General features: G+C 41.1%; 1 protein-coding gene across 1 annotated transcript in view; it reads right to left on the bottom strand.

The window, feature by feature from the left end:
* Positions 1 to 1,563: 1,563 nt before the first annotated feature.
* marchf5 (membrane-associated ring finger (C3HC4) 5) overlaps positions 1,564 to 11,585 on the bottom strand; it is a 39,854-nt gene continuing 29,832 nt past the window's right edge. Inside the window, exons 3-6 of the mRNA XM_074675119.1 lie at positions 8,112 to 8,242; positions 7,833 to 8,016; positions 5,679 to 5,845; positions 1,564 to 2,040 (exon numbers count right to left, since the gene is read on the bottom strand). Of these exons, the coding sequence (XP_074531220.1) occupies positions 1,924 to 2,040; positions 5,679 to 5,845; positions 7,833 to 8,016; positions 8,112 to 8,242 (599 nt within the window). The 3' untranslated portion in view covers positions 1,564 to 1,923. The remainder of the gene's footprint in view (positions 2,041 to 5,678; positions 5,846 to 7,832; positions 8,017 to 8,111; positions 8,243 to 11,585) is intronic.

Genomic DNA, 11,585 nt, shown 5'->3' with positions numbered 1-11,585 from the left:
ATCGTGCTCACAATCAGTTTCAAGAGTCAGTTCAGTACAGATTCATGTTTTCACACACAAACACACTTTTCTTTTAGAGTACATTAGCAGTTTGCTCAGGGTTTGAGATTTCCTCTGCCGTATGAAAACACACCTGTTTTTATAATGTTTAAAATTAAATGTGCTTAGAGTCATGAGGGGGTGTCCCTTTTTACTGTGGGTGTCTGTGGAGTCATTTTTTGAAGAATGGTTTTAAATTACACTACGATCAAACACTGATTCAGAAGCAGAAATCACAAACCTGAGCAAATGAAAGAGTTCACAATATTCACATGGCGGCAACTTCTCTGGTTTCATTACTCAGGATGGGAGACTCAAGAGTTAGCTGTGCGCTAGCTTATAGACAGAATCATGTGACAAATCTCAACCGTCCTCACAGACAGGCATTTGTTAAGCCGGTTTTGAAACAGGCTGAATTTAATATTGACGTCTCAAACAAGACCTTCACTTTCAGTTTTCTCTTAAGTTTGAGTTAAAATTGTTTCTTGCACTGTTTACATTTTCTGTGACTAAACGCTAAATGAGTGAGGCATTTGAGTGTTAAAATAAGATTAGATTGTTTTGGTTACAAAAAAAAAAACAACCTGTACAAGTACATGACAAAATCAGTTAAGGCATAAGTGTTCCTACTTTGTCCACAGGTGGGCGCCAGAATCAACACAAACTCAAAAGTTCCTCACAGGAGCTTTAAAGTTCAAACTAAATATTCAACAACTTTACATCAGCTAGCATTAGCATTCAAAAACCTTTCATCAACGTTACTTAAATGAAGGAGTGAACATTTTGAACACTAGAACATAGGCTTAATGCTAACGTTAGCCGTTAGAGGAAAAAACCCACAAAAAAAGATGTTTAATTCAAAATCTGAGCAATGGCTTGCTGATTCTTCATATTTTTTGAGTTAAGACTTAATTTCCTCCATTTATCCAGGATGAAACCCTTAACACTGTTGTAATTTGACACTAAAGGAGGATCAGAGCTCCTGACCGTGGAGGATAAAACAGCCACCATGTGAATATGGTGACTCGGCATGTCTACAGCAGTGTCATAAGGGTTATTTGAATGAGCTGGCCCTTTAATTTTCCAGCCTGCGCACCCTCCAGTGAGTCTCTTTCATAAATCAGTGTCCTCTGCGTCCTGTTCGAGACCTCAGGCTGCACAAAAAGTACCATCCGACTGAGATATTAGTTTACTCCTTTGAGAAAGTGCTGAAGTCAACTTCACGTGAGAGTTAATCGTCACAGCAAAAAGTCCCCCCCACCCCATGCCCTCCAGGATGTTTAAACATCCAATAAGAGCGTTTTTACAATAAGAATCAAGCTGCAGATGATCACTGTGAGCACTGCAGGTACGTTTGAATGACAGGTGAACACACAGCACGCTCTGTACCCGAGCACTCCTCTGCTCTGTGAGCATAATTTACGACTTTTCAACACATTTTATTTCATCTGTAATACATTCCACACACTGAACATTTCTCCCAAACATTGGCAAAGGCAGGGCTTCAAATCAGCAAAATAAAGATATAAAAGAAGAATTTATTATCATTTATATTATAAAATCTAATTACACATGCCCCGCTCTCCTCCTTTAAAATACAGTTAACAATGAGGGTTAGTCGTGTGATTGTAGAACATCCTCCAGAGATGTGTGTGTTAATGTGTGTGTGCCAACATGCTGCAGTCTGTCTCCAGCTCACAGAGGTTTCAAAATGTGAGGTGTCAGTGAGGGGGAGACACTCCAGAGGGGGTGAGAAGGGGTGAGGTGTTAGGAGATGAGGGCTGAGTATTTGTCCAGCACTTCATGTTAAGAGTCCCACAGTTTATGTCCTCCTCCCTCCAGCAGAGGCCTGGTGTCCGTCCTCCTGGTGTCCGTCTGTCCTCCTCAGGCCTCCTCCTGCTCGGGGAAGTTGAGGATCTTGCGGTGGGCTTGTCTCAGGTACTGCTGCTGTTTGAAGTACACCTTAAACGCTCCTTTGATGGCCACAAAAGCGATTCCCCCCTGAAAGAGCAGGAAGAAAGAGAGGTTCAGAGACACTCTTTAAAACCTCTCCACACTCAGAGAGATCTTCTTTCATTTCCACACTGACTGTCACACGTCTGTGAGAGCCTAGCATCCCATGAACACAGAGGAGAGATCGTCCTGAATGCTGCCATAGAAACCTAAAATGAAGACAGCGGCGCTGGCGTTACATCACCCAGAATTTAGTCTCAGTGTCTGATTTTGGTGCCACTTCATCTGAACGCTGACAACAGATAACTTCTGGGGCCGTTAAACAACTAATGAAGGCTGTGACCAGAATTACTAAATCAGTTTGGTGGAAGCTTGATTTGAATAAAGAAACTTTTTATATTTCTGCTGTTTGGATTTATTTTTATTCATGTGAGACGTATTATAAATTTAGACATACAGACGAAGATGTGGAACAGTTTTACTACTAGCTTTTAAATATACCTTAACACCAAGAGGCAACTTCAGGTGTTTAACAAATGAAGCTGATGCTGAAGTACCTTGAATTTTCTGAGATGGAAATCTCAGATATTTTTTACAGTGTATTAATGAACACGTGTGTAAATATCAAACATGTTTGAGCCCTGCTTCAGAACAGTCTCTGTATTTTTTATAGTTTTTATTTTATTTTATGACTCATACCAGTGTCAGTCAGCATTTCCAAGATGGTGACAATAGAAAGTAAAAGATGTCACTGAGACTGTGTCCATGTTGTTTTTCTGATCTTTCTACGTCAGACCAGTGTTCTTTTCTTTATTTATTTATTTTTTTTGCATTGTGACTGCTTTTCCATCATAACTATTTCCTTAACCAAAAACATGGTATATTAATCAACAAACAGCAACGCAGATGAGACAATGAAAGCTACATTAATTCACTGATAATAAAAACTAAAAAATGTTTTAGTTTTTGACGAAAATGTTCATAGCAGACTGTTGGAGATTGAAAATCAATGATATTTACTCCACTGTGAGTCTGATCAGTTAAAATAAAAACAAACAATGAAGTCCTGCGTCAGGTGTTTAACAATCTGTACCGGTGCATTAAAGTGATACTCCGGGATGGAACAAGTTGGGTCCTATCACAAGGTTTAGGGCAGAAATTACCCCTACAGCAGTGTTTTTGTGCAGCAGAAGCCCAGAGCGCACGCACCAAACACCCCCTCCCTGCTCCTCTGCCGGTTTCCTCTGCACTCAGACGGGGCCATTTTTTACTTGACCAAAAACACAAATAAACTGCCTCCCACAGAAAAAGTCTGATATCGGTCTGCATTCACGCTTTATTTAGATAATTTTCAGCGGGTTACGTACTTTTTAGTGTATCAGTCCGCGCGCATGGCGTGCCAGATATAAACAAACGCAGGTAGTCTGCCAGAACGAAGAGACACGATGAGAACTAGAGCCTTATTTAGCAGTGTTTTTGTGTGAAAGTAAAGCACTGAAAATTCTCTAAATGAAGCGTGAATGCAGACCGATATCAGATTTTTTCGGTGGGAGTCCGTTTTTAGCGTTTTGGGTCAAGTAAAAAATGGCCCCGTCTGAGTGCAGAGGAAACCGGCAGACGAGCAGGGAGGGGGTGTTTGGTGCGAGCGCCCAGGGCTTCTGCTGCACAAAATCACTGCTGTAGGGGCAATTTCTGCTCTAAACCTTGTGATAGGACCCAACTTGTTCCATCCCGGAGTATCACTTTAAGGACTGTCCTAAAAGTGCCATACAGTCCCTGTACTGTGTGTCTATAACACTTAAGTTAAAGCTTGAGATTAGAAATAGAGCCACAGAATCCACAGAACAAGTGTCTTCTTTCACCTGACTTGGAGTGAAGACCACTCTTCTACAACTCCACTTTAACCTGTGTGTAATGACCTTTCCTCACTGTGACATCAGGAAATTCAACTCATTGGTTGCCACTGACATCTACAGACATCAATTCCATTACAACCATTTATGGAGTCTAAACACATCAATGATGTTTTTTAATGGGGGGAGGTGGAGCCTGGAGGAGCTTGTCAATCATTATCAGTCTTGTCAACTACTGTGGGTGACAGTGGTGCACTCTTCGGATGAGAGATCGGCATAGACATGAGGAAAAGATGCAAGATGACAGAGACATGGTAAGTTGTTGCAGGTCAGAAAAGTTCAGGCAGCTCACGCTCGAACAGAGGATGTGTCGCGGTAGTCCAGAAAGAAGGAGTTTCACAATCACGAGAAAAGATGACAGAGATCATGGAGCAGATCAAAGGATGGAGAGCCCGAGACGAGGACTATATCAAAAAAGTATGTTTTCTCTGTTTTTTTTTGGGATCGAAAACAGGAAGAGAGACATGAAAGAGGAGAGTCTACTCTTCTTAAGCAGTGTTCAGTGAAATGTACATGGACTCAGACTGGACTAAAAGCCCTTGGGTTTTGTTGAATAAAACTATCAACACCAAGAAAGACTAATGGGACTTAAAACGAACTGGTACTTCTATCAAAACTGGAATTTTTTATGAAAAAAAAAAAACCAACAACACAAATTTTGCAGAACAAAAACCCAAACTGAGACCTACTGGGCTTTTTATACAGTATTCCTTTTCCTTATGGTGTGTTAGTGATCTACAGACACACCATGGTTGTGCCCAGCAGCTTTATACAGCTCCACTTAAAGCACTGCCTGGTCTAAAATAAAAAGTACAACATATAAATGAATGAATGAATTTCGATTTCCATGTTTGAGTCTGAACAAACTATCATCCAGCAATGATTGAGGGAGGAAAAAAAAGGAGAAACCCTTTCATCAAAATCAGCAGAGACTCAATCAGCAGCCCGTCTCTGTCTGCCTCCACCTGTCTGCAGTCACTGAGTTCACTGGTTAAGGACACGGTGTTCAGCCCAGATCACATGATCCACTCTGGTTACTTCTCTGTCCTCAGAGCCAGCTCAGGGCTCTCTTTTGTTCTGTAATCATTTATAATTATTATTTTACCGCCCGCTGATGCTGCGCTGTCTTTAAATCAGTGGGGGGTAATTTCAGGACTGTGTCGAGGAACTGGCGTCCACACCCACAGAATGACTGTAATCAATCTCCCACACATTAGAGCTCAGAGCTCTGCCACAGAAAATGATTCAGCACTGACTTCTCTGGAGCCTTTGCTCATTGTTGATGCTGTGGAGACGTTTTCAAATGTTTCCCACAATCTCTGAGCCTAATGCTTCTCTGAGGAAATAAACCACTAACATCTAGGGGCACTTTGAATTTGTGTTTAAAGAAAATCTGCAATGTTTCTCATTTGTTGATGAAAAAAATCCAAAAAAACGTTTTAAATCTCAGAAACCTCCACTGACCTCTGACAATTTCCAACTCAACTGATGTTTTCACAAGCAAAGGTTTAAATTTTGTTTTGCCTCTGACAGACAAACGCTACTTTTATTGCTTCTTATTATTTCTCAGGGTCTCTCCAAATGCTTCTCCTAACTACACTCTGTTTTATGTTTAGGTAATGGTTACAGTTTCTATGTTGACCCAGCAGCATATTTGCTCCTTCCTTATTTTCACACACATATATCTAAATGAAGGAAAGACGTCTAAAGGTTTATGTTTGACTTTGCCAAATTATTCTGTGTATGATGGAGAAGATAATCTGTTGAACCCACCAGGATGGTCCTCTGCAGGTTGGAGTTGACGCTGCTGAACATCAGCTTCCCCACGATGGTGGCAATAGTCGGGAAAACCAGAGCTCCACACAGGATCCGTGTGGCCGACACATGGTCCGCCAGGGGGCTGGCCTCCGCAGGGATACGAGGAACCGGGCAGCCAATCCCTGCAAAGAGGGTGTCCTGTTAATCTGGTGTTTTATTACTAGCATCTCAAGAGGCCAGTTTGTGAGTGTGTGTCCTCTAGAGGTGTGCAAAAAAATTGAGACAGCAATATATCCCAATACTTCAACCTGTGATAAAATAATAATATTTCAACTCTTTTTATCAATGTTTTTTTTAAAAATAAAAACTTATATTTTAGGTGAGCTGGAAGTACAATACATCTTCCGCACCTCCACTGCAGTAGATGGTGCTGAAGAGCTACTCCACTGTGTGTTGCTCATAAACTGTATAATAAATATAATTTTTAAGTAAATTCAAAATATTCCATAAACATCAATGTTTTCTCTCTATTCTTGTGTCAGTTAATTTAAAATAATTTAAAGTTTGTTTTTTTTTACAATGTAGTAGACTGATAATATAATAACCATAGCCATGCGTTGTACTATATTCGATTTTTTATGAGTAACATTGGTTTCTCCAAGTTAAATTTATCAGTTTCACCAACTGACCACATCTTTCAACCCAATATTTTTGAAACATTAGTTTAATGTCACAGTAGTTTAAATGACAAACTTGATACACTTTATGCTTTCAAGTTGTTTGTATGAAACACTGCATCTGACTTTCTTTATTTCAAACACAATAAAATAGAAGACAGAGCAGCAGCAGAGTTACAAGAAGCTAGGTGAATGGAAACTATAGCATACAAAAATGTAAGTCAACATTTGGACAGCCAGCTTTCTCTTTTAAAGGCTCTCAACTCTGGAATTCATTACCAACCGAAATCAAATTAATCACAGACTTAAACTCTTCTCTACAAAGGTCAAGTGTTGGCTAAAAGCAAAGCAGAACTGTGATCATTCTTAGTTTGTCACATTTTTTTAAATTAATTTATTTTGAACTGGTTTGTGTAATTACTTGTTTTGATGTGAACGTGTATTTTATTGTTGTTTTGTAAACTTTTTTATTATTTTATGCTTTTAAATATTGTACATTTTCTGACTTTTAAAGGCCCAACTAGGGACAAGAGTTGGAAATTAGCATTTGCTATAAACTTTCTGTGCAGCACATCAGAGTCATACTTAGTGATGGAACTATGTTAAACTGCATCGTCCCTATTAAATAAATAAATTCAATTCAATTCAATTCAATAGAAAAGCTTTTTTCAATCAAATAGTTAACTGTGTAGAATATTGAAATATATTTGAATTTATTTATTTGATGGGGACAATGCAGTTTAACATAGTTCACAACAAAGCAGGAATCTGATGTGCTGCACAGAGAGTTTATAGCGAGTGCTAATGTCCAACTCTTGTCCCTAGTTCGGCCTTTAAAGAACTAGATCATAAAATGTGCATTTACCAGCAAAAAAATGGGAAGAAAAAACAACAGGATAACATTAAATTTACAAAAATAACATCAAACCTAAAAAAAAAAAACAAATTCACAGTTTAAAACAGGAAATGAAAACATGGCAGGCTACAGATGGTTACAGCTCTGTTTTGCTTTCAGCCAGCACTTGACCTCAACAGTGAAGGATTTTACGTCTGTGTTCAGTTTGATTTCAGTTGGTGATGAATTCCAAAGTTTTCCCCGTTAAACAGAGACGGACTGTCCAAATGCTGATCTTGTGACCCAAGTATCGTGATGCGCATTGTGAGGTTCTTGCCAATACTCCACCCACCCAAAACTAAGCTCCGGACTATGGGGGACCAGGCCTTTTGTGCTGCTGCACCACGTCTGAGGAACTCCATGCCTAGTCACCTCAGAACCCCACAGACTGTGGATGCTTGTAAGAAACACTGAAAAACATTCCTCTTTAAAGAGGCTTTTAACTTACAATAGTGTGTAGAAGATAATAATAATTATCATAATAATAACTTTTCTTGTAGCACTTTGAGATTTCTATAAAATGAAAAGTGTATTATAATAAAATGTATTACTTTTATTATTGTTGTTGTTGTTATTACTCAGCCCTAGTGTCCTCACCTGGGAAGATGCTGTTGAGGATCTGCAGTTTGTTGGAGTACTTCCTCCACAGACGCAGCACGTAGTCCTCCCAGCGGATCATCTTTCCCAGGATCAGCATGACGGGGATGGTGGGCAGGCCGATGAGCAGGAACAGAGGGTCGGCTCGCTCCATGACGTCCAGACCCTCCTTATGGCCGACCACCTGAAGAGCAGACGTGATGTCAGAGTGGAAAAATCAAAAAGGACAAGTCGACCGAAAAGACTCAAAATAAACAAGAACGAAGCACAAATCAGTACCTGCATAACGGTGACGGCTCCGTAGGTGACAGCCGTCCAGTAGATGGAGCCAACCATGATGCCAGCAGCAGCAAAGGGGCCGGCCTTAGAGATGAGCCGGTCAGCCAAGTCCAGCACATAGACCACAGGACCTGGAGGAGGAGGGAAGCTGAGAGTGAGACTCTAAACAAGGCTGTGACAATGAATCTAAAGTGATTTTTAAAATAATCAAATAAAGGATCGTTTAATTATCACACAAACACTCTCAGGCCTGTAAGAAGCTTTGCAGAGGACAATGCAGAGACAAGTGTTTGACTGTACAGCAGGGGTCATGAGTCTGCTGCTGCTCACAGACAACCATAGAAAAATTTCATTCATCTCCAGGAAGACAGGAGGAAGTGTTCGAGTGCAGCTGGGAGTCAGAGAGCTGGAGGAGTTTAACCCGCAGGGTGACCTTTGAACACTAAGTTTCCGAGTGAGCTGAAGTCAAAGAAGCAGAGGCACGAGGAAGCTCCGACTGAACAAACATCAGGAGGCCGAGCAGGAGGAAAAATGATAACAATGTGGTCATGTGAGAGTCTCAGAGAAGCAGGTCAGGTATGGAGCACACCTTGTACTGTGGGGTTATTGACAAACAGGGAGGAGGCTCTCAGGCAGCTTCCACCCGGGTCAAAAATAACCAAGCCGCTCCTGGTGTAAGCACGTAGTAAGGATTAATCTAAAGTCCAAACGTGCCTGCAGAGCACCACCCCGTCTGAAATCATCTCTGCTGCATCCGACTCTCAGCCGACCTGAGGGAAATCATGCAATATTTACAGGGAGAAAACCTGACAGACCCACACACATCCTATTAATAACCGGCCCAGGAGTCAGAGGGAGGAGAGCACACAGCACCCAGCCTCTGTGTGCTGCAGTGGAGCTCTGTAAATCAACTGCAGGATCAGATCCACAACACAGACACAGACTGTACAGCTACCAACTCAAACTCTAACAGCAGAGTCTCAAAACATCACATTTACTGACATACGTTTGGATGTTTCCTGAACATTTACCTCCAAAATAAAACATGTCTCCTGACAGTGCTGCTGTTACTGTGGGTGATGTTAATTTCATCAGAAGCAGTTGATTTTAGCCTTCAAATATCTGATGACCTCATCTATTTCATTTAAAAAAACATATTTGCTAAACAGAGAGAGCTAATGTAGCACAGTGGGAGCTAGCTACAGAGGCTCAGCTGTTGTGATTTCTGTGGCTCATTGTTTGCTTGTGTTTCCAACATAGGCCAAAGACCTGGGTAATTATGTAAATAAGGCCAGTGATATTGTATGGAGCAAAAAATAAAGGTAATTGCAAAACATGGCCACACCAGTAGAGGGCAGTAAGCCAACAAAGGCAATTTGGCAAAAATGACACCATAGAAGGTAAGGAAACTCCACTGCGTGTTATGTGTGGCACTGCAGTTAGCCTGTTAGCCTGTGCTGGTTTTGACATCGTACCTTATCACTTTGCAGATGGATTCCTTAAAGGGATAGTTCTTTTTTTTTAAATGGGGTTGTATGAGCTCTATGTGACCACTAAGGACATTAGATACAGTAGAAAGTTGTCTCCTCTCCCTCAGTAAGACACAAACTGTAATCGATGGTGACGAGGAAATAGGCGCTAACAGGGAGAGACGGTACCAAATTCAAAGGCTATTTTCTCTGCCTACAAGAACTAAAATCAAAAAGTAATACCACAGTTTAAGAGTACGCTACATAAAATATTTTTTAAATGCATTAAGTCTTCGGAAATAAAAACACTTATCCGGACCTAACTAACTGGTCATGTAACCTTCCGTGCAGCGCTAGTGCGCTCCGTCCCCCCTCCTCCTTTCAGCTGCAGGGAATGTAAACAAGCTATGCTTCGGGCGTTGTAGCCTCGTGTAAGTTTGATCAAGTATCGTAATTCTTTTGTTTGTACTTTAAGGATTGTGAGGCAGTGTAGGAAATTCAAAATGAGTGACTATGACAGCAACGATGACGTTCCATTCACTTTGGAACCAATAGGATACCTGTATGAACCGGAGTACACAGAGCTGCTACAGATGGCGACTGAAAGGAATACAGAGGAAACATCCACGGACACTGGACAAGATGCTGGGTGTTACTGCTGCCACTACTGTTGTTGTTGTTGTTGTTGTTGTTGCTGTTACAGGACACTCCAGATCAGAAGAAGAAGATTCAGAAGAGCAGGGAAATCTGTGTGATGAGTTATACAGACAGCTCACCAGCGATTACAGTCTGTATCTTACTGAGGGAGAGGAGACAACTTTCTACTGTATCTAATGTCCTTAGTGGTCACATAGAGCACATACAACCCCACTTCAAAAAAACTGAACTATCCCTTTAACACTGGGAAGTAGACGAGCTAGCAGTAAAGCTGTCGTCAGTGGGAGGCCAAACCAGCTTCTACCAGCAAAATATTGGGACACTTGAACAACATTCAGCTGGGTGGGATATTATTGTGGACAGAGTGGGAAATAAAAACACTGTGGATGCTCCACCAATCAGAGACCCTCAGCTTGTAGGCCTCACCTCCAAAAGTTACTGCGCCTCTGGAAAGTACTATCCTTCATGTAGGGTTGTTTTCAGGGTGAATTTATTACCCCAAAACTAAATTTAGACCCTAAGTCAGATGGTCAAAACACACGCAGTTCTGGGGGAAAGTTCCTGTGGTTGACAAAGACCACGAGTTAGACACCTACAGTGGCAGCCTGCAATATGTGCAAACCTAATGTTTTGAGGGTTAGCGGCAGCATAGCAAAATATAACAAAATCAGTAACCAAGTACATGGACAGTCAAGTTCAACCCAACAAAAGCAGAATCTGACACAAAACATTCACCTCGTCAGCAAAGAAAACTTATCCATTGACGGTTTGAGAGGAATGAAAAAATACCAGAGGAAGTTCTCAGATTCATTATTGACAACCCCTGAAAACCTGATGAAAACAAGGGATTCACTCTTCCCCGTAACACTTGGAACCCTGGTACAGAGAAGTACTTTTCCTGACACGCTCTGAGCTCTACGAGAAACATGGGAACACTTATCAACAGAGATGAACAATGTTCTGGTTGTACGTAGGTTACACAGTGCAGAGCTACAAGCTCCAAACATCCACACATCACAAACCAGAGACTGAGGCCTTGTACACATATAGCCGGGGATCCTTCAGACCAAATTACATCCCCCCAATTCTTTTTTATACTAGAAAAGCACTCAGAGACCTCCTCCTAGCATATTGTGATTTTCACACAACACTTAAGTCCTACTTTAATGTTATACTCCCTTTCAGCAAACTGTCTGCTACAATTTGGTGTTAGTTGCAGGTTTGTACAATAATTTGTTTCCTGACAGTGTTGAAAATTAAGACGACCCAGTACAGATTTCATATTCTGGATCTTAGTATCCGGAATATTACCAGGATCTGGATTGTACTTTTATATCTGTCAGAAATT

This window comes from Halichoeres trimaculatus, unplaced genomic scaffold (genome assembly GCF_033239565.1).
Source record: "Halichoeres trimaculatus isolate MK-OKI-2021-1 unplaced genomic scaffold, fHalTri1.1 fHalTri1_scaffold_8, whole genome shotgun sequence".
Classification (NCBI taxonomy): domain Eukaryota; kingdom Metazoa; phylum Chordata; class Actinopteri; order Labriformes; family Labridae; genus Halichoeres; species Halichoeres trimaculatus.
Note: the sequence above shows the minus strand (reverse complement) of the source record. Positions and strands in the feature narration are given on the sequence as shown.